Source organism: Salvelinus fontinalis, chromosome 13 (genome assembly GCF_029448725.1).
Source record: "Salvelinus fontinalis isolate EN_2023a chromosome 13, ASM2944872v1, whole genome shotgun sequence".
NCBI lineage: Eukaryota > Metazoa > Chordata > Actinopteri > Salmoniformes > Salmonidae > Salvelinus > Salvelinus fontinalis.
Window position 1 is genome coordinate 50,486,384 of NC_074677.1, and position 24,083 is coordinate 50,510,466.

General features: G+C 42.7%; 1 protein-coding gene across 1 annotated transcript in view; it reads left to right on the forward strand.

Moving 5' to 3' along the window:
* LOC129868891 (pyruvate carboxylase, mitochondrial-like) overlaps positions 1-24,083 on the forward strand; it is a 99,090-nt gene that overhangs the window by 22,143 nt on the left and 52,864 nt on the right. Inside the window, exon 9 of the mRNA XM_055943214.1 lies at positions 18,834-18,996. Within this exon, the coding sequence (XP_055799189.1) occupies positions 18,834-18,996 (163 nt within the window). The remainder of the gene's footprint in view (positions 1-18,833; positions 18,997-24,083) is intronic.

A 24,083-nucleotide genomic window follows, 5' to 3' on the forward strand; every position in this document is an offset into this window, starting at 1 on the left:
TTCTTCATTACACAAAGGAATAACCTCAACCTATTTCTCATGACTGTTGACATCTAGTGGAAGCCGTAGGAACTGCAAGCAATTTGCTTAAATCTGGTTTCCCAATAAACTCAATGAAAAGACAGTAACCTCAACAACAACAAAATATCTGAATGGTTTGTCCTCGGGGTTTCGCCTGCTAAATAAGTTCTGTTATACTCACAGACATGATTCAAACAGTTTTAGAAACTTCAGTGTATTTTATATCCAAATCTACTAATCATATGCATATCTTATCTCCTGGGGATGAGTAACTAGCAGTTGAATTTGGGTATGCTTTTCATCCAAATGTGAAAATGCTACCCCCTACCCTAGAGAAGTTAACAAACTATAGTTTTGGCAAGTCGGTTAGGACATCTACTTTGTGCATGACACAAGTAATTTTTCCAAAAATTGTTTACAGACAGATTATTTCACTGTATCACAATTCCAGTGGGTCAGAAGTTTACATACACTAATTTGACTGTCTTTAAACAGCTTGGAAAATTCCAGACAATTGTCATGGCTTTAGAAGCTTCTGATATGCTAATTGACATAATTTGAGTCAATTGGAGGTGTACCTGTGGATGTATTTCAAGGCCTACCTTCAAACTCAGTACCTCTTTGCTTGACATCATGGGGAAATTGTAGACCTCCAAGTCTGGTTCATCCTTGGGAGCAATTTCCAAACGCTTGAAGGTACCACGTTCATCTGTACAAACAATAGTACGCATGTATAAACACCATGGGACCACGCAGCCGTCATACCGCTCAGGAAGGAGACTCATTCTGTCTCCTAGAGATGAATGTACTTTGGTGCGAGAAGTGCAAATCAATCCCAGAACAACAGCAAAGAACGTTGTGAAGATGCTGGAGGAAACGGGTACAAAAGTATCTACTGTATATCCACAGTAAAACGAGTCCTATATCGACATAACCTGAAAGGCCACTCGACAAGGAAGAAGCCACTGCTCCAAAACCGCAATAAAAAAGCCAGACTACGGTTTGCAACTGCACATGTGGACCGTACTTTTTGGACAAATGTCTTCTGGTTTGAAACAAAAATGGAACTGTTTGGCCGTTATGTTTGGAGGCAAAAGGCGGCGGCTTGCAAGCCAAATATCACCATCCCAACCGTGAAGCATGGGGGTGGCAGTATCATGTTGTGAGGGTGCTTTGCTGCAGGAGGGACTGGTGCACTTCACAAAATAGTTGGCATCATGAGGAAGGAAAATAATGTGGATATATTGAAGCAACATCAAGACATCAGTCAGGATGTTAAAGCCTGGTCGCAAATGGATCTTCCAAATGGGCAATGACCCCAAGCATACTTCCAAAGTTGTGGCAAAATGGCTTAAGGACAAAATGGCTTAAGGACAAAGCCCTGACCTCAATCCTATAGAATATTTGTGGGCAGAACTGAAAAGGCGTGTGCGAGCAAGGAGGCCTACAAACCTGACTCGGTTACATCAGCTCTGTCAGGAGGAATGGGCCAAAATTCACCCAACTTATTGTGGGTGAAGCTTGTGGAAGGCTACCTGAAACGTTAAACAATTTAAAGGCAATGCTACCAAATACTAATTGAGTATGTTAACTTCTGACCCACTGGGAAAGCTGAACTAAATCATTCTCTCTACAATTATTCAGACATTTTACATTCTTAAAATGAAGTGGTGATCCTAACTGACCTAAGACAGGGAATATTTACTAGGTTTAAATGTCAGGAATTGTGAAACTGAGTTTTAATGTATTTCGCCAAGGTGTTAGTTAACTTCTGACTTCAACTGTAGGTGCTCCTTTTGTCCAGGTGAGAAAGGGCAGTGTGGCGTGCGATTTTCGATTGCGTCATCTGTGAATCTGTTGGGGCGGTATGCGAATTTGAGTGGGTCTAGGCTGTCCGGGAGGATGCTGTTGATGTGAGCCATGACCAGCCTTTCAAAGCACCTCATGGCTACCGACGTGAGTGCCATGGGGCGGTAATCATTTAGGCAGGTTACCTTCACTTCCTTGGGCACAGAGACTATGGTGGTCTGCTTCAAACATGTAGGTATTACAGACTCGGTCAGGGAGAGGTTGAAAATGTCAGTGAAGACACTTGACAGTTGATCCGCTAATGCTTTGAGTATACGTCCTGGTAATCCGTCTGGCCCAGTGGCTTTGTAAATGTTGACCTGTTCACATCGGCTACCGCGAGAGTGTTATCACACAGTCATCCAGAACAGCTGGTGCTCTCGTGCATGCTTCATTGTTGCTTGCCTCGAAGCTAGCATAAAAGGCATTTTGCTCGTCTGATAGGCTCGCGTCACTGGGCAGCTCGCGTCTGGGTTTCCCTTTGTAGTCCGTAATAGTTTTCGAGCCCTGACACATCCGACGGGCGTCAGAGCCGGTGTAGTTGGATTCAATCTTAATCCTGTACTGATGCTTTGCTTGTTTGATGGTTCGTGTGAGGGCATAGCGAGATTTCTCATAAGCGTCCGGATTAGTCTCCCGCTCCTTGAAAGCGGCCGCTCTAGCCTAAAGCTCGATGCGGATGTTGCCTGTAATCCATGGCTTCTGGTTGGGATATGTACGTACAGTCACTGTGGGGACGACGTCATCGATGCACTTATTGATGAAGCTGATGACTGAGGTGGTGTATTCCTCAATGCCATTAAATGAATCCTGGAACATATTCCAGTCTGTGCTAGCAAAACGGTACGTATGCTACACTACAGGACTATCTGACCACTTCTGTATTGAGCGAGTCACTGGTACCCCCTGCTTTAGTTTTTGCTTGTAACTAGGAATCAGGATTAAATTTTGGTCAGAGATGCCAAATGGAGGGCGAGGGAGAGCTTTGTATGTATCTGTGTGTGTGGAGTAAAAGTGGTCTAGGGTTTTTTTCCCTCCCCTGGTTGCACATGTGACATGCAGGTAAATATTTGGTAAAACTGATTTAAGTTTGCCAGCATTAAATTCCTCGGCCACTAGGAGCGCCGCTTCTGGGTGAGCATTTTCTTCTTTGCTTACGGCCTTATAGAGTTGGTTGAGAGCGGTCTTAGTGCCAGCTTTGCTTTGCGGTGGTAAATAAATGGCTACGAATAATACAGAGGAGAACTCTCTTGGTAGATGGTGCGGTCAACAGCTTATCATAAGGTACCTAGGTTCTACCTCAGAGCAATACCTCGAGACTTCTATAATATTCGACATTGCGCACCAGATGTTTTTGACAACAACAACAAAAAATCTATATACATCGTGTGCAAATGAGGTAAGATTAGGGAGGTAAGGCAATAAATAGGCTGTAGTGGTGAAGTAATTACAAAAAAACACGCGTGGTATATGTGCAGAAGATGAATGTGCAAGTAGAGATACTGGGGTGCAAAGGAGCAAAAAATAATATGGGGATGAGGTAGTTGGATGGGCTATTTTACAGATGGGCTATGAACAGGTGCAATGATCTGTAAGCTGCTCTGACAGCTGATGCTTAAAGTTAGTGAGGGAGACATGAGGCTTCAGTGATTTTTGCAATTCGTTCCAGTCATTGGCAGCAGAGAACTGGAAGGAGGAATTGGCTTTGGGGTTGACCAGTGAAATATACCTGCTGGAGCGCGTGTACGGGTGGGTGCTGCTATGTTGACCAGTGACCTGAGATAAGGCGGGGTTTTACCTAGCAAAGATTTATAGCTGGCCTGGAGCCAGTGGGTTTGCCAACGAATATGAAGCGAGGGCCAGCCAACGAGAGCATACAGGTCGCAGTGGTGGGTAGTATATGGGGCTTTGGTGACAAAATGGATGGCACTGTGATAGACTGCATCCAATTTGCTGAGTAGAGTGTTGGAGGCTATTTTGTAAATGACATCGCCGAAGTCTAGGCTCGGTAAGATAGTCAGTTTTAAGAGGGTATGTTTGCCAGCATGAGTGACGGATGCTTAATGTGAGTCGAAGGAGAGTTTACAGTCTAACCAGACACCTAGTTATTTGTATTTGTCCACATATTCGAAGTCAGAACCGTCCAGTGTAGTGATGCTGGACGGGTGGGCAGGTGCGGGCAGCGATCGGTTGAAGAGCACGCATTTAGTTTTACTTGCATTTAAGAGCAGTTGGAGGCCACGGAAGGAGAGTTGTATGGCATTGAAGCTTGTTTGGAGGTTTGTTAACAGTGTCCAAAGAAGGGCCAGAAGTATACAGAATGGTGTTGTCTGCGTAGAGGTGGATCAGAGAATCACCAGCAGCGAGAGCGACATCATTGATGTATACAGAGAAGAGTCGGCACGAGAATTCAACCCTGTGGCACCCCCATAGAGACTGCCAGAGTTCCGGACAACAGGCCCTCCGATTAGACACACTGAACTCTGTCTGAAAAGTAGTTGGTGAACCAGGCGAGGCAGTCATTTGAGAAACCAAGGCTGTTGAGTCTGCCGATAAGAATGTGGTGATTGACAGAGTCATGCCTTGGCCAGGTCGATGAATGCGGCTGCACAGTATTGTCTTTTATCGATGGCGGTTATGATTTCGGTCATGGGTGCTGAGGTGCACCCATGACCAGCTCGGAAACCAGATTGCATAGTGGAGAAGGTTCTGTGGGTTTCGAGATGGTCGGTGATCTGTTTGTTAACTTGACTTTCGAAGACATTAGAAAGGCAGGGTAGGATAGATATACGTCTGTAACAGTTTGGGTCTAGAATGTCTCCCCCTTTGAAGAGGGGGATGACCGTGGCAGCTTTCCAATCTTTGGGGATTTCAGACGATACGAAAGAGGTTGAACAGGCTAGTAATAGGGGTTGCAACAATTGCAGCAGATCATTTTAGAAAGCGAGGGTCCAGATTTTGACGCTCTTTCAGAACATCAGCTATCTGGATTTGGGTGAAGGAGAAATGGGGAGGCTTGGGCAAGTTTCTGTGGGGGTGCTGAGCTGTTAACCGGGGTTGGGGTAGCCAGGTGGAAAGCATGGCCAGCTGTAGAAAAATGCTTATTGAAATTCTCAATTATTGTGGATTTATTGGTGGTGACAGTGTTTCCTAGCCTCAGTGCAGTGGGCAGCCGGGAGGAGGTGCTCTTATTCTCCATGGACTTTAGTGTCCCAGAACTTTTTGGAGTTTGTGCTACAGGATGCAAATTTCTGTTTGAAAAGGCTAGCCTTTGCTTACCTAACTGCCTGTGTATATTGGTTCCTAACTTCCCTGAAAAGTTGCATATCACGGGGGCTATTCAATGCTAATGCAGTACGCCACAGGATGTTTTTGTGCTGGTCAAGGGCATTCAGGTCTGGAGTGAACTAAGGGCTATATTTGTTCCTGGTTCTATTTTTTTGAATGGGGCATGCTTATTTAAGATCTTGAGTAAAGCACTTTTAAAGAATAACCAGGCATCCTCTACTGATGGGACGAGGTCAATATCCTTCCAGGATACCCGGGCCAGGTCGATTAGAAAGGCCTGCTCGCTGAAGTGTTTTCGGGAGCGTTTGACAGGGATGAGGGGTGATTGTTTGACTGCAGATCCATTACGGACGCAGGCAGTGATCTCTGAGATCCTGGTTGAAGACAGCAGAGGTGTATTTAGTGGGCAGGTTGGTCAGGATCATATGAGGGTGCCCGTGTTTACGGATTTGGGGTTGTACCTGGTAGGTTCATTGACAATTTGTGTGAGATTGAGGGCATCTAGCTTAGATAGTAGGATGGCCGGTGTGTTAAGCATGTCCCAGTTTAGGTCACCTAACAGTACGAGCTCTGAAGATAGATGTGGGGGCAATCAATTCACATATGGTGTCCAGGGCACAGCTGGGGGCTGAAGGTGGTCTATAACAAGCGGCAACATTGAGAGACTTATTTCTGGAAAGGTGGATTTAAAAAAAAAAAAAGTAGAAGCTCGAATTGTTTGGGCACAGACCTGGATAGTATGACAGAACTCTGCAGTAGATTGCAACTCCGCCCCCTTTGGCAGTTCTATCTTGTCGGAAAATGTTATAGTTAGGGATGGAAATTTCAGGATTTTTGGTGGCCTTCCTAAGCCAGGATTCAGACATGGCTAGGACATCCGGGTTTATTGTTACAGAAGTCCACAAATGAGAGTGCTTGGGGAATGGGAGTGGAGCTAGGCGCTGCAGGTCCTGGATTAACCTCTACATCACCAGAGGAGGATAAGGGCACGGCTAAAGGCTATAAGAACTGGTTGTGTAGTGCGTTTGTAACAGAGTAAAAGGAGCAGGTTTCTGGGCGCGGAAGAATAGATTCAAGGCATAATGTACAGACAAGGGTATGGTAGGATGTGAATACAGTGGCGGTAAGCCTAGGCATTGAGTGACGATGAGAGAGGTTGTCTCTAGAGACATCATTGAGACCAGGTGAGGTCATCGCATGTGTGGGAGGTGGAACAAAGGGCTAGCTAAGGCATATTGAGCAGGGCTGGAGGCTCTACAGTGAAATAAGACAATCACTAACCAAAACAGCAATGGATCAGGCATATTGACATTATGGAGAGGCATGTGTAGCCGAGTGATCATAGGGTCCATTGAGTAGCTAGGCGAGCTGGAGACACGGCGATTCAGACAGCTAGCGGGCCGGGGCTAGCAGAAGGGCCTTGGGGGACGTCGCAACGGACGAGTCTGTTGTAGCCCCCTCGGACGGTTACGTCGGCAGACCAGTCGTGATGGATCGGCGGGGCTCCGTGTCGGAAGTAAAAGGGATCCAGGCCAATTGGCAAAATAGGTATTGTAGCCCAAGGAGTGGCTGATGGACCTCTTCAGCTAGCCGGGAGATGGGCCTAGCACGAGGCTAGCTCCAGGCTAACTGGTGCTTGCTTCGGGACAGAGACGTTAGCCAGGAGTAGCCACTCGGATAGCAGCTAGTAAGCTGCGACGAGCCAGATGAAAAGGTTCAGAGCTTGCGTTAGGAATCCGGAGATGTGGTATAGAAAAAGCAGTCCGATATGCTCTGGGTTGAATCGTGCTGTGCAGACTGGCAGGAGTTGACCGGGCTGAGGTTAGCTGATGACCGCTAGCAGTGGCTAACTGACTAGTAGCTAGTTAGCTGGCTAGCTTCTGTTGGGGGTTCCGGGTCTAAAGTATAAAAAATAGAAGATCCATACCACATTGGGTGAGGCGGGTTGCAGGAGAGTATGTTGAAATTGAGGTAAAAAATATATACACGGGACAAGAGAAGACAAAGATGTCTGACTGCTACGCCATCTTGGACTTTTTTTCTGTTCTGCCGGTGCGTGGAAAATCCTGCCAGCTCTATATTGTTTGTTTCTTCGTTGAGCCACGGCTCGGTGAAACATAAGATGTTGCAGTTTTTAATGTCCCCTTTGTAGGATAATCTTAATATTAGGTCAGCAATTTTATTTTCTAATGATTGCACGTTAGCAAGAAGAAAATCTGCAGGCATGGTTCAAAACTGCATTAACCCATGGTTAAAAACAGCATTTGTCTGATCAAAGTATCTGTCCGTTCATGTATAGTGTCATTAAGTTTCAAGACTGTCCTTTTGCTCAGTCTTTTTAAGACTCTTGAAGGGTTGTATAAAGGTTGAGTCCCAGTACTTCTCAAGGGATTCCTTTCTATGTTGTCTTCTCCCATTGTGTCAACTGATATGAAAAATATAATATATATGTGGGATTTTTTGTGATCATCATTTTGACCCTACGGGGTGAGATCTTGCGTGGAGCCCCAGATCGAGGGAGATTATCAGTGGTCTTGTATGTCTTCCATTTCCTAATAATTGCTCCCACAGTTGATTTCTTCAAACCAAGCTGCTTACCTATTGCAGATTCAGTCTTCCCAGCCTGGTGCAGGTCTACAATTTTGTTTCTGGTGTCCTTTGACAGCTCTTTGGTCTTGGCCATAGTGGAGTTTGGAGTGTGACTGTTTGAGGTTGTGGACAGGTGTCTTTTATACTGATAACAAGTTCAAACAGGTGCCATTAATACAGGTAACGAGTGGAGGACAGAGGAGCCTCTTAAAGATGAAGTTACAGGTCTGTGAGAGCCAGAAATCTTGCTTGTTTGTAGGTGACCAAATACTTATTTTCCACCATAATTTGCAAATAAATTCATAAAAAATCCTCAATGTGATTTTCTGGATTTTTTTTCTTCTCATCTTGTCTGTCATAGTCGAAGTGTACCTATGATGAAAATTACAGGCCTCTCTCATCTTTAAGTGGGAGAACTTGCACAATTGGTGGCTGACTAAATACTTTTTTGCCCCACTGTATATAAAATGGTAGCTGACATAGAAATGTCCATATCAACTAGCCTGAGTTAAAAATAGCTCTCAGGTATGAAATGACTGACAAGAGGAACTGATGATGCACTACCCAATTTTGAAATTGCACCTTGTGCATTCTACTATTACAACTTTCAAGGGTAAGTTTAAAGCCGGACTGAGTTTCTTTAACTTCTTATGGCTGCATCCCGCTAACGGGATCGATATGACAACAGCCAGTGAAAGTGCAGGGCGCCAAATTCAAACAGAAATCTCATAATTAAAATTCCTCAAACATACATGTGTCTTAAATCATTTTAAAGGTAATCTTGTTGTTAATCCCACCAAAGTGTCCGTTTTTCAAATATGCTTTTCAGCTAAAGCACTAGAAACGATTATGTTAGGTCACACCAAACCACAATAAGCACAGCCATTTTCCAGCGAAAAACAGCAGTCACAAAAAGAAGAAATAGAGATAAAATGAATCACTAACCTTTGATGATCATCAGATGACACTCATAGGACTTCATGTTACACAATACATGCATGTTTTGTTTGATAATGTTCATATTTATATAAAAAAATCGGAGTTTACATTGGCGCGTTACATTCACTAGTTCCAAAAACATCAAGTGATTTTGCATAGCCACTTCGTTTCAACAGAAATACTCATCATAAATGTAGATCATAATACAAGTTATACACATGGAATTATAGATATACCTCTCCTTAATGCAACCGCTGTGTCAGATTTCAAAAACTTTACGGAAAAAGCAAATCATGCAATAATCTGAGACGGCGCTCAGAACAATAGCCAAATTAGCCGCCATGTTGGACTCAACAGAAACCAGAAAATACATGATAAATGTTTCCTTACCTTCATCAGAATGCAGTCCTAGGAATCCCAGGTCCACAATAAATGCTTGATTTGTTCGATAATGTCCGTTATTTATGTCCAATTAGCTACTTTGGTTAGCGCTTTTGGTAAACAAAGCGCGTCCATTATAACGTGATGAAATGTCCAAAAGTTCCATAACAGTCAGTAGAAACATGTCAAACGATGTACTGAATCAACCTTTAGACTGTTGTTAACATACATCTTGAATAACGTTCCAACCGGAGAATTAGATTGCCTTCAGTTGAGCGATGGAACGAAGCTGCCTATCACGTGAACGCGCATGGTCAGCTCATGGCAGTGGTGACTAATTCCTGTCTCCTTCAGCCCCCCTTCACATTAGTCATCAGACAAAGTTCTATTGACATCTAGTGGAAGCCGTAGGAAGTGAAAACTCATCAATATCTTGCTGTAATTTCAATGAGAGCTTGGTTGATAATCTTCCACATCAGAAAAAATCCAAACAGGAAGTGGAACTTCCCAGGTTTTTGCCTGCGATATGAGTTCTGTTATACTCACAGACATAATTCAAACAGTTTTAGAAACGTCAGAGTATTTTCTACCCAATACTAATAATAATATGCAAATATTAGCAACTATGACTGAGGAGCAGGCCGTTTACTCTGGGCACCTCTGTGCACCTTTCATCCAAGCTACTCAATACTGCACCTGCAGCCATAAGAAGTTAAAAGGACTCCTGGGGGTGCGCCCCACAGTTTTGGATCCATTGATGTAGGTAATCTACATTCAGTCAAACCCATATAGTTGTGTAGGTAATCTACAGGGGAATGCCAAAATAATTGAAACACTTGAGTAAATGAGTGTTCCTGCGGCGCTTATGGTGTGGGGTGCGTTTCCCTGGCATGGTTCAGGTCCACTGAACCCCTTAGAGGGCAAGGTAAATGCCAGTAAATACACAGCCATTCTGAGGGATCACCTTCAACCTATGGTGAAGCATTTCTATCCTGATGGGAGTGTATGACAGTGCCCCAATCCACAGAGCACGAGTGGTCACTGAATGGTTTGATGAGCATAAAAACTATGTAAGCCATATTCCATGGTCGTCTCAGTCACCAGATCTCAACCCAATTGAACACTTATGGAGATTCTGGAGCAGTGCAAGAGACAGTGTTTTTGTAGGTATTTCTGTTTCATAGATGCGCTGTTTGATCCTCATGGTTGACATGGCTTTCTTCTGCTTGGGAACTTGATTGAAGAGTTGGCGAACAAAGCTTTAGCCTTGAGAAAGAAAAGGAACAGGGGAGAACACTACGTAGTCAATATTATTATTAATCCTTATTAGATGTTGTCAGTGAGTACAAGTATCTGGGACTGATTGTCAAGCCCTTTTTGGATTTTGTCTGTTAAGGACATGCATAGCTAACCACACGAATCGTGTCCTTGGTGCAATCATTGCAAAGAGTAACACAAACCTTTTAAATGTTACACTAAACTGTTTGATTCGTTGGTGCTACCTGGTATTATTTATGCTTCAGCAGTATGGGGGCACAAATTATACCTGGGTTAATGCAGTTTTTAACCATGCCTGCAGATTTTACCTCGGTGTGGGTAAATGCATGCCCTATTCAAGACAATATTGTCTGAAAGTCTATGAATCTTGTTTTTTAAATGGATGATGTTTTTGCAGCATGCCAAATTAATGTCAATGTAAATGTGTTTTTTTTATGTACTTGTGGTGTTACAACTGCAAAGAAAAATGTTATACCATGTCTAAGCTTTTTTTCAACATTGGTATGACTCAGCTCACTGATACAGCACTTTTGAAGAGCAAACCTGAAAGTAAAAAGCTGCACACCCTACAGGCTTTTATAAATGCACTTTTGGGACAGAACCCTATCCGTACTGTTTTATCCAAGCAATATTGAAGGTGTTTTGTAAAATGTTGATGTGGACTGGCCAGTCTTGATATTGAGACTGGTCTGTACACAAACACTCCCCTAGATAAAAGTGTATGTATGCGCATGGCTTGCTTTACTGTGGGTTATACAATGAAAGTAGGGATATTTTTTTTTTGTCAGATGTCCAGCCCTGATGAAAACAATAAATTGTGGAAAATAATTTAAGTAACAATAATGTAAATGCTTGCGCCAAAGCCTGCCACAGAGACTTTTCTTTAGATGTGCCGATTGTCCTTTTATCCACTCTACTTTAAAAAAAAAATTATGCGTACTTGTGTATAGATGTAATGCATTATATATTACGCCTGTACTATGATTTGTTTTGTGTCAATTTGAGTGGTTTTAAGAAAAATAGTTGTGACATTTAAATATATGTTTCTAACTGACTAGTAAAGGACTATAAGATTCCTATGCTGTGCCAACGCAAAGTAACCCTCTAAAAGTCCTGGAATTATGAAGGAAATGGACTGATGTAGTGGATCGTTTAGGACGTGATGTTCTTACCAAGTTTTCCTTCCCATATGAATCAGTCTAGACTATCTGAGTTCTACTTTCAGAGCCAGAATCCTAGTCCACGAATCAAGTTGCGCAGCGCTTTGACGTTTGGAGTTCCTACTTGAGACTAGAGATGATAAAAGTGCCTAATCTTACCCGTCTCATGCATTCAGAGTTCAAACACTGACAATAGCCGTGGGTTGTGCACTTATCAGATGCAGCCAAAGTAATCATTCAGGAGGGATGAATGCAATGCTGCGTCTTTAAAAAAAAAAAGTCTTATTTTGTTGTGTGTGTGCACGTACACATCGACTCACGCACAGATTGATATGTATGACTTTTCTTCTGTGCACCTGGCAGAGACTTCTGTAGTCATGTGGAAGGAATGTAGGTTCATTCGTTCTAAATGTCCATCTTGTCGTATTAAATTGAATCTGTCAGACTGCAATTGGCATTCTGCTGGCGCACTGCTCTGAGTGATTGGCTCTGGATAGGCACATGACTGTAATGCAATTGATTCTTACTTGCCAAAGGGGCATTCATGCCATAACCCTAGCCACTGGCTATGTTCTCCTCCGACTACGTGTTGAATTCTCTGGTCTGTATATAGCTCTCCGGTTGGTAGGCTATTACGCCTCTGTTTTTGTCTGTCTGCCTCAGCCTGTATCATGACTTGTCATTGCTCCCAGTGATTAAGACCAATTAAGGACCCCTTCTGCCTACTGCGTGGTATTGGGAATCACTGGAAATGGCCCATGTCATTGTAATGTGTTCACTCCTTGGACTCTGCAACCTCTCCAGTCTCACAACATCCCTTTTTTTCCTCCTTTCACATGAAGACTAATGCATTTCAGTCAGTGCAGATCAAATCATTTTTGGTGCATTCACAGTATCTTCTTACATTACTGTGATATAATGCCTCCTTTTGAAACAGGCTTTAGGAACAGTATCCTGCGCTATGGAGCCCATATACTTTGGTTGGAGGTCATTGTTGTGTTGTGCTTTCCCTTCTATAAATTCAGTTAGGACAGGCTTATGGCAGACCTAAATTCTCTCAGCATTTGCGCCACTCCAATTCTCCTTCCCACTCCTCTCCCTTAATTCAATTCTGTGTGTGTGTGTGTGTGTGTTTACAGCTCAGTGTAGGCTCTGTCACTGACCCTGTAATGGGTTTCTAATCACTGAGTTGTGGCTAGATTGCAGCTGCACATTTGTTTGTCTATTCTGCAAGAAATTAAGAATGGGAGACGGGTAGACGAGGGAGGAGAAAGACTACTAAACAGGCACACAAGGATGAGGAAAGCTTGTCAACGGATTGCTGTGTTTGGGGGGCTGGTTCAAAGACCTGGATCTTATTCAAATAAAAATGGGTTAAAGTGGAGAGGCTTTCAGTGGAAGGATTTTGGTTTGTTAGGAGGGAGAGGTGCAGAATTTTCCAGCACATCCACACCAGCGCTACATACGCTGCCTGGCATCAGCAATTAAAGTGGAATAAGAAATCACACTGAATATATTAATCCCCCCTCACGTCTCCGTCTCTCCCCCCTCCTTCACTCCCTCTGCTTCCAGCTCATATCACATCTTTGGTTTTGTGCAATGCAGTCTCCTCTGCCTTTCCTCTGTCCCCCTTTCCGCTGCCTCTCCTCTGTCCTCCTCCTCTTGTATTTTCTGGGTATTTTCCACCCCTTTTCTTTCTTCCTGCCACCCCAAGAGAGTTTGGGACTGAAATCAGAGTTTCAGTCTAGTGTTCTCTGGGTATAGAAGTTAGATAAGAGATCAATCGAGAAAAGCATGGATTATCTGTTTCTGACCTGTGTGTGTGTATAATTATTACTATAAATTATGAAATCTGGGTGCCAGGAAAACATTTGTCTTCAGAGGAGACCTGACTTAGCAATTATTTTTGCAATAACTTTACCAGAATAACAAGAACGTAATTATTTTATACCATCAACATTTTAAGAACACTAATCAAAATATGTACAAAACATAATGATGATGAAATAGAATGAAAGATGAGATTTAAAGACCTTGACATTATGAACATTAAATGTCATACTCAATCTGCTCAAAGTGGCTGTGTCCTTTGGTCCGAAGTTGTTGTGCTTGTGGCGTTCTCCTTCCCTCTCCTCGGATTGTGTTCCTGGTTGCTTTGTCTTTTGACCCTTTCTTGAGTTGCAGAGGCTGTGCTCTGAAGTGACTTCTCCTTCTTGAATGTTAGCTCTTTAAGTCTTTACCTAAACTGCTTGCACTTAGGTTCTTCAGCCCCAATTAGAAATGTACTAAATTGCAGCCGACTCTTTCCCTAAAAGGTACTTTCCCTAACTTATCAGTAACTAGTTCTTGCCATGAAAAGCCAAGGCCCCTTGGTATGTGTGCTAAGATGGAGGTTCTTTACCTCCTTTTGAGAAGTAGCTGAGCTGTTGGGCCCAGGGCAGAGACAGATCCAGGAGAATAATTATTGTGTTGGAGAGGGAGAGACTGCGCTTTCGCTTACTAAACTCGTGCAAAATGTATGACTATATTAGAGATGCATATTTCCCACAGATAACACAAAGCATTTGAAAACAAATCAAACATTGATAAATTCCCGTATCTGTTAGGCAAAACACTGCAGTGTGCTGTTAGGTTCTGAAAAAACATAGTAAAAACTCAAACGGATGACTAGGAAAAAGCTCAAACCAAGTTTATTCACCCACTGGGTCATACAGCTAGAAAGACAACATACAAGTCCCACAAGCACATTTTCTTTTATACCGTTGAACTAGGCAGAGTCATCTCCTTGTGTGTTTAAGATACACTGTCCTCTGTTAGGCAGAAACACACTAGGTTCCTCTTACTGTCATGGCCCTGCCTAAGTCCAGGACCCGCATGGAATTTGTGTGTGTGAGAGGACTGTAAATCACATTGGTCTTCGGGGTGCCACCCTCCCAGCAGTGTCTTCTCACTTCAACAGTTGACCTTTATCTCCAGTTGAGTTCCACATCCCTCATGGTTGTGGTTCCTCAGCAACTGGTCTGCCATATCAAGAACTGAAACTAGACTTGCCCTTTTGCCTCCCTCTTTAGGAAGATTTCATATTCAACAATAACATATTTGAACAGAATATGAACTTTCAGCATGTCCCCTTTTCTCATTAACTTTCCAGGTCACTCAGTAACTTTCCACACACCTAGTTCCTCTTGACCCGTCTTTGACCCCTTATATATATATATATATATATACACATACACATACACATACACATACACATACACATACAGTTAAAGTCGGGAGTTTACATACACTTAGGTTGGAGTCATTAAAACTTGTTTTTCAACCACTCCACAAATTTCATGTTAACGAACTATAGTTTTGGCAAGTCGGTTAGGACATCTACTTTTCATGACACAAGTCATTTCTCCACCAATTGTTTACAGACAGATTATTTCACTGTATCACAATTCCAGTGCGTCAGAAGTTTACATATATTAAGTTGACGGTGCCTTTAAATAGCTTGGGAAATTCCAGAAAATTATGTCATGGCTTTAGAAGCTTCTGATGGGCTAATTGACATAATTTGAGTCAATTGGAGGTGCACCTGTGGATGTATTTCAAGGCCTACCTTCAAACTTGTTGCCTCTTTGCTTGACATCACGGGAAAATCGAAATAAGTCAGCCAAGACCTCAGAAAAAAAATTGTAGACCTCGACAAGTCTGGTTCATCCTTGGGAGCAATTTCCAAATGCCTGAAGGTACCACGTTTATCTGTACAAACAATAGTACGCAAGTATAAACACCATGGGACCACACAGCCGTCACACCGGTCAGGAAGGAGATGCGTTCTGTTTCCTAGAGATGAAAGTACTTTGGTGAGGAAAGTGTAAATCGATCCCAGAACAACAGCCAATGACCTTGTGAAGATGCTGGAGGAAACAGGTACAAAAGTATCTATAACCACAGTAAAACGAGTCCTATATTGACATAACCTGAAAGGCCGCTCAGCAAGGAAGAAGCCACTGCTCCAAAACCACCATTAAAAATGCCTGACTGCTGTTTTCAACTGCAAATGGGGACAAAGATCGTACTTTTTGGAGAAATGTCCTCTGGTCTGATGAAACAAAAATAGAACTGTTTGGCCATAATGACCATCATAATGTTTGGAGGAAAAAGGAGGAGGCTTGCAAGCCGAAGATCATCATTCCAACCGTGAAGCACGGGGGTCGCAGCATCATGTTGTGGGGGTGCTTTCCTGCAGGAGGGACTGGTGCACTTCACAAAATAGATGACATCATGAGGAAGGAAAATAATGTTGATTATATTGAAGCAACATCTCAAGACATCAGTCAGGAAATTAAAGCTTGGTCGCAAATGGGTCTTCCAAATGGACAATGACCCCAAGCATACTTCCAAAGTTGTGGCAAAATGGCTTAAGGACAACAAAGTCAAGGTATTGGAGTGGCCATCACAAAGCCCTGACCTCAATCCTATAGAACATTTGTGGGCAGAATTGAAAAAGCGTGGAGGCCTACAAACCTGACTCAGCTACAGCAGCTCTGTCAGGAGAAGTGGGACAACATTCACCCAACTTATTGTGGGAAGCTTGTTGAAGGCTTAAACGTTTGACACAAGTTAAACAATTTAAAGGCAATGCTACCAAATACTAATTGAGTGTATGTAAACTTCTGACCCACTGGGAATGTGATGAAATAAATAAAAGCTGAAATAAATAATTCTCTCTACTATTATTCTGACATTTCGCATTCTTAAAATAAAGTGGTAATCCTAACTGATCTAAAACAGGGTCTTTTTACTAGGATTAAATGTCAGGAATTGCGAAACTGAGTTTAAATGTATTTGGCTAAGGTGTATGTAAACTTCTGACTTCAACTGTATTTATATATCTATCTGCATACACATACTTTAAACATGTAAAGTAATCAGTAAGTTCTAGTCTGGTAACATGAATGCGTATATTTCAAGCTAGAATCCAACAGTGCAATCACAGCAGCAAGATGTGTGGCCCGTTGCCATGAGGAAAGGGCAACCAGTGAAGTACAAACACTGTAAATTCAACTTATTTTTCTTTCTTCTCCTACTAGTCGTACTACAACTATTTGCATATTGCTTAAACCTTGTATATAGCTGATAATATAACTTTTTTTTAAACCCTTTTGAGCGTCAAATTCTATGTTGCTTGTTTTTTTGGTTTCTCACTTTTGTTTAGTTTATTTCACTTGCTTTGGCAATGGAAACATGTTCCCCATGGCAATAAAGCCTCTTTGTATTTAATTGGGAGGGGAGCACTTTTCTATTCCTGTGAGATCACACGGTATCGCACCTAGGTGTTGAGGGCCCTTTTTACGACTAATTGTCTTGGAGGTAGAGAAAGTGGGGAGAACAGTTGGGTTAATCCAATATGACAATACGACACGTTGCTTCAGTTGGAAGGGATTACTGCCTCTGTGTAATTATGTCTTACTGAGACCTTGGTAACACTGTCTTAGTCCGTGTAAATACCAAATGACAAAACAAGTCAAGAAGAAAAATAAGAGGCAGAAGCTGCTTCCCCCCCCAGTGATTTTCACCAGATGAGCCTGTGCCTCTTGATATCTTTGTTTTCTGTTTATCAAGTTTGAAATGCAGCCACTTACTTTACATTTCATGTAGTAGTAAGTATCTTCTTAAAATTAGATTTTTGACTGGGCACACATTTTTAAAGCGCAGTATAGAGAATGTGAACACGGCTACAAGAATGTCAGCTATTATATCAAATATGTAACGTTCCACCCACGAAATGATAGAATTTCACAATTACATGCAATTTTCTTACAATGAACACTTTCGTTTGAGCCTACTTGTAGAAAATCTCTTTAAACATATTTTTCTAAGCGCATTTTCTACATCAAATGTATTGTTTGGTGGCGAGCAATCCTGTTTTGGATCGAACGTTAACAATCGAAAGAGGTCAAGGAGTAGGTTGTTTTGTTAGTGGGCTCAGTAGGCTGAGAGTGAATGAGAAACGGATGTCGTCAACCTTTTTTCCGAAGTGGTTGACAAGTCGTCTGCTGAGCGGGAGAAGGTGGAGAAATAATGGTATACATTAAGTGATGGAAGTATAAAATGATTGCCGGTTTTCAAGCTACACAGTTGCTTATTCTCAGCCGGCCCAGTTGTTTCTGAAATTGTTTCTGTCAGTTTAGAAGATATTGCGTCTCTCAGACATAAGCAGCGTCCAACCTGCTCCAGGGCCTGAGATTCTGTTTGTCATGTTTTATAGCAAAACATTTTTCCTTTGTGTTTGACTGTTCATGAAGTATTTGTCGTCACCAGCCAAAATGTTTCAATCCATTGATGCAACAAAAAACTCCTGCCCAGACACTTTGTTCCTTAAATTGAAGTTTAACATTTAATGCAAGTACAACTCTGTCCCTTCCTTTTTATTGGTAAGAAAAAGTGTTCCCTCAGCCTCGAGGCACTGACATGCACACACATATACTGCTCAAAAAAATAAAGGGAACACTTAAACAACACAATGTAACTCCAAGTCAATCACACTTCTGTGAAATCAAACTGTCCACTTAGGAAGCAACACTGATTGACAATAAATTTCACATGCTGTTGTGCAAATGGCGTAGACAAAAGGTGGAAATTATCGGATTTGCCTATGAGCAATTACAAAAACATTCCCTCTTATCGTGTGGAGCTCTGAGTTTTAATTACCATTAAATGGATTTTCTACCAACCTTTTTCATAATTAGAATTGCTAAATGGACAGACGTTTCTGTGAAAGTTAACAGCAATAGGGTTTTTAGTTTTGGCTCTCATAGTATCGTGACGCATCAGATTTATATTCCTCTCCATCCATGACTGAACAGAAACCAGTTCCAGCTCCCTCTGGATTGTTGGCTGTGGTCACAGTGGAGCAAGTGTCAGTTATCTTTCCTTACCCTGAATACCTTTTCTGCGCTCTCTTCCCCTCTGAACTGAAGTCCCCCCCCCCCCCCCCCCCTTTTCCCTACATCTCTCAGGTTTATTTTTCAAGTGCACTGAAGGCGTGTCATGAACCTAACATCACGTTTTAGAATGGGAATAGATATTGCTGTGTGAACTCTCATCTTCACATCAGTTGTGAATGTCACCACACTGCTTGTGTATCATGTAGGGGATTTTCACACAAGGTATCTGAAGTTGTCATGGGTATCGAGAGAAAAACAAGATTCTGAACTGGTAACTCCTGTAGACATACCAGAGTGGGAACTTTATGCACAACCAAGTGCATTTTCTTCTGTTTTCCTTGTCAATTCAGACATCAAAATTCTCTTTCTACTCTCCTCTTCCTGTCAGTGTGGACCTGGTTCATGCTCAGCTGCACGTGTGTGAGGGTCGTAGCCTGCCAGAGCTGGGCCTGAAGCAGGATAAGATCCGGATAAATGGCTTCGCCATCCAATGCCGTGTGACCACAGAGGATCCTGCCCGTGGCTTCCAGCCTGACACTGGACGGCTTGAGGTAAGCAACAGCCCCCCCCCCCCCTGCAGACTGCCACTCAGTTATAATGAGGCGCATTCTCTCTCTCAATGTAGGGCCAGAAGGTTTCCTGACCCATGAGCCCTGACAGAACTATTTCCCAGGAAATAACCCTCCTAGCTCTACTTATGCATGTCCATTTAGGATTCTGTAGTTGAGTGTTTATTTAGTTAATGCTGTAGACTTGGCGTTCCGACCCTGTTCCCACAGGAGCCCTCTGGTCTGAATGATTGTTTGGGATGAGTTGCGTTTTGAAATAAATAATGGAACAAATATTGATATCCCCCGGTTGTTTGACATGTAGGCCTTGAATCAGCCCAAAATCCCTGTCTGTTCCAGCTGTAGATTGTCTGGTCGTCTACCTGGTCTCTCTGATTCACACTAAGGAGCTGGGTTTTTTCCTAATGCTTTAAGAGTTCAACCTCAGATCTGCTCGGACTGCCCTCAGGGATCAATCTGAGCATATACAGTGGAGAGAAGAAGTATTTGATACACTGCCGATTTTGCAGTTTTTCCTACTTACAAAGCATGTAGAGGTCTGTAATTTTTATCATAGGTACACTTCAACTGTGAGAGATGGAATCTAAAACAAAAATCGATTTGGAATTTGGAACTGTCTCTGTCTCTCTGTCTGTCTCTTTCCTTACCTCAAATTGAAAGGCAATGTAATGCGGCCGTAGTTATTGTCCATGAGAGATGCAGCAGGTGATGGGTAGAGCATCAATATTGACAATTTGATGCATTATGGATGGGCATGGATTTGAGTAAATAGGTGTAGAGTGGAGCCAGATGGGTGAAATGCAGAACGAATGCTTCGGTGTTGTCCAGGGACAGAATAGTAGATGAGGTACACACTACAGACGGGTTCTCTTTCCTTCCCGCTCTTCCTCTCTCCTCCGGGTTTGTCTGAATGAGGGCTTGCTTTGAGCCCTCTCCAGGCTCTGCAACTAAGTGTCAACTTATTTTTTTCTTCTCTGCTTTCCCAGACATTATGAGAGAAGGAGAATGTTTGTGCAAACAAAATAATGAACCCCCCCACTTGTAAGCAACGTGTGAATGCGACATCTAGTAAAGACTGGGGAAGAGGGAGGGGCGCAGGTTTAGCTCCAGACTTTCTCCTCCCGTATTTCTTCTTCAGAAGCTAATTTGAAGACACAATGATGAATGAGGATGCAACTCCTAATGGATTGAATTCAGATATGCAGGGCCAGTAGGAGCACCGTAATTTAGTAGGTAGGGAAAAGAAGCGTTAATACTTGTCATCGGTTCAATAGGTAATCACTGGCATTGGATCAGTTTACTTTGTTAGATCGTCAACGGTTCCTTTGAATTATTTTGACATCAATCGATATGTTTTTGTATTCTGTTCACTAACTGGGCAGGTGGTAAATGAAAAAACTGCACATGAAAACAACAGAATTACCTCTGCCTAATTTAAGCAGTCTGTCAAGGAAATGTTCAGTATCAGTGTGCCAAGAAATTGACCAGCGTCGTTATTGTGATCACTGCGTTGTCGTTGCCATCATCATTATGGTCCCTGAACAACAACCTTAGCATGATGAATGTTGAGCTGAGACATTCCAGACTGTTTGGAATGGGAGCTTCCCATTCTACCGGAGAGGTGCTGGGTGCCACCAATAATCTCCCTTTAAATATCCGATTAGCCATTATTTAAACTCCATGCATATTCGACTCTTCGTGCAGATATTCCCAATGGCATGGCCAATATCCTGGAGACATTTTAATTCAGTTGGGCTTGCATCTGAGAATACTAAACAAAAGTCAAGGTTGTACACGTTGAGTAAGAGTTTTGCTGAATTGGTCCTTGAAGACTTCCATGTTTTGTTATTTGTTGGCTTTCACAGCTCTAACGGCAAATCTTTGAACCAGTGGTGCCATTTTGTTCTGTGGTTTTCAGATGGCCCAGGGAATACAGGCAAAGCCGACGATTACATTAGTATTCTGTATTAAGCTCTGTGTTGCCCCCATGTTAACAAAACCATCATTTGTGAAAGTGCCCGGATATTCCCAAGGCGAGACGACGTAAAATGGAACATATACTTGTGAATTCCGAGCAGGGAACAGGAGAACTTGCAGGCATTCTATAAACATGCAAAGTATGTTTGTGCTGGCTAGCTTTCTAGGCTCTCTGGTGGTGTGATCTGTCTTATTGGCTAGTCTGGTTACTGTTCTCTTAGGTTTTTGTGCCAGAAACGGGCATAGTCTGCAGACTAGCTTCCACAGGAAGTGACCCACCGTGGAATAAAGAATATTACTACTTTCATGTATTGTGGACTGACTAGACTAGGATGATTCATATGCTTCATGTATTCATTTAGATGCATGTTTTACGTATGCAGTTCATTTAGGACTGCGTCCCATTCCAGCCACACCCCCACTCTCAGCACAGTGAGACGTCCCCAGCTCCCTCCACTGCTAAATATGTATTAGTACCTGTCCTGTTCTCTTTATCCACTATACTGAGCAGGGCAGTTTCCAGGGAACCATTCTATATCGGTGTTCTGATGACTTATAACTTATACTGGCAGGCAAATTTTATTAATATTTCTTTAATTCAGAAATGACCTCAATGACCCCCAGACAATCCATTGTCCACAGACAGGTTTTTAACTTTTCAAATGACTACCTCATCGAATTCTTGGAATAGCAGAATTGTTATTTTAAAGGTTCACATTGAGTATATTTTCTGTGCTCAAGTAGCTAGTCCCCCCCCCCCCCCCCCCAAAAAAATGGTCAAACCAGGAAGATGAGCCGTTTGAAACACTTGAATCTTGCTCAGCGTTTCTCTTCCCTGTGGTTAGTTGGGCAATCTCACTTGTAACCAAAGTATAGCCATGCTGTCTTTAATGACATAGCGACCTGGCATTAGATAGAGAAGGCAGCTCAAGACTGCAGATGTCTGGACTGCAAATCTCAGCCACGTTCAATATTCCCAGAGGAGTTTCACATATCCCGTTGCACAGTCCGTCTCTCTATTGTTCTACTGCCTCTATTCCCCACTCAAAAATGTGGGAACAGCTGACCTCAAACTACTGCATTGGGGTGAGATTTGAAATGGATGTATTTGAACATTTATGGATTTGAAAAAGGCATGTCCTCAAGTTTGTTTGGCTGTTTCTACTGCAATATTGATACTGTCACTGAGCGAGGAGATGGATGTTTCTTGTCCCTGCTTTCTCAGTTGCCATTAGTGGCCTTCCAACCCAGTGCATGCAGGGACTATTGTGGTGTAGGTTGGAAGGTAGGGGGAGGAGGAATTGAATCAGTCCACGACTACATTTATACAGTGTTAATGAAAGCTGAAGGGGGGGATTGAATAATTTGTATTTATAGCACAGGAGGTTGAGGGCACCTTTAATTGGGGAGGACGGGCTCTTGGTAATGGTTGGAGCGGAAATATATGGAATGGTGTCAAATACATCAAACACATGGTTTCCATGTGTTTGATTCCGTTCCAGACATTTATTATGAGCCGTCTTCCCGTCAGCAGCCTCCTGTGATTATAATAATTTTTTTATAGCTCATTTTAAAGAGCCGTTTACTGTCTTCTATACTGATTTGAGTTCACGTCTTCTTCATCCATTGACTAGCGGTTCATGGCCAATGAAATGTAAGGGTTTGAAATAATGCCGTACACCCACCTACTAAATTCCTGAATCCGCTGAATTCATGCCTCTTCACGCTTGCCTCTTTTCAGTCTCTCCTGCTGGGGCTGACGCTTACCAAGATCTCCCATGTTTGCATTTACCTTCCATTCTTTCACACTCTAGCATTGTTATTTATTATTCTACTTGATGTCGGGCTACTATTCTGTGTTGTCTTTTATCACTACTAAGTATTTTGTTTTTTGCATTGTGATGCGTTAACACGAACAAACCAGACTAGCTTGATTTAAAAGCGTGTTTAACAGAACTGTCCAATGTAATACCCTGGTTAATATTTCCTTTGAATTTAGAACCCGTTGTAAAGTACCTTTTTCTGTTTCTTATGAGGTACGGTAGTACATATTAAACCTGTATAGGCTACCCTGTTCAGACAGGCCCTCGTACCAATGTTGTTCATCGATGGAGAGCCCCATCTGTTGCAGACCTTGTAAAATAACCTCTCAGAAACTAAATCTGTCCCTGCTGCCCTAAATGAAATTGAAAATGTCCCATTTGCAGATACTTTGAAATGAATATCATTGCGCAGCCCCCCTCACCCCTTGTCCTGCGCCTAATAGAAACCAATTCACTGTAATTATGATGGACATTCTATTCCTCATGAAAAATGTGCCTCTGCACCACTGTATTTTATAGGTAATAAAAGTCTCCTCTTCATCCTCTGTTTACCCACGTCCCCCCCCCATTTTCGTGTGGTTTCCATTATTCATTCCTCCCCCTATCCTTGTCTACTCCTGTTTGCGTTTTCTAATTTTCAATTTTGTTTTGGTCTCCTGAAATAATTTGGTTCTCTTCCCTTATCTCCGTCCACTCTCACTTCATTTCCCTCTTTTCTTTTTTCTTCTCCACCTCCTTCGCTCTCTCCCTCTTTCACCATCTTCCTCCTCTCTGATGCATTTTTAGTTTTAAACGAGTTATTTTTTTTTATTTTTAGGTTTCCCTCACTGCACACTCTCCCTCTGCTTGACATTTTCTTTTCTCATGCAATTCAATTCCATCCCACTCCGCCTTTCTCTCTTCCCACCTTGGTTTGTTTTCAGACAATTGTTTTGCGCTCTCGTCTCTTCATGGTGTAATCCCTTCTGCTGTTTCTGTCCTTCTCTCTCCTGTTCAATTTGTCTTCTATCCTGCCCTCCCTTATCCCCCTCTCCGAACAGTGCTTGTTGGCTCTTGATGAGTCTCTCCTACGCGTTGCCTCCCCCTAACCTTGCCTCCACCACAACCCTGACCCCCAACCACAGCACTACACCACCTCTGAGTGTCTCTAATGTCCAGCCTAATGTGATTGTGTGTCATATTTACAGTATTTCTGTATGGCCGCTGACCCCGTACTGCTGCGTGTTCCAGGGAATAGATCAATGGTTCCTAACCGCCTTCCTCTCCCCG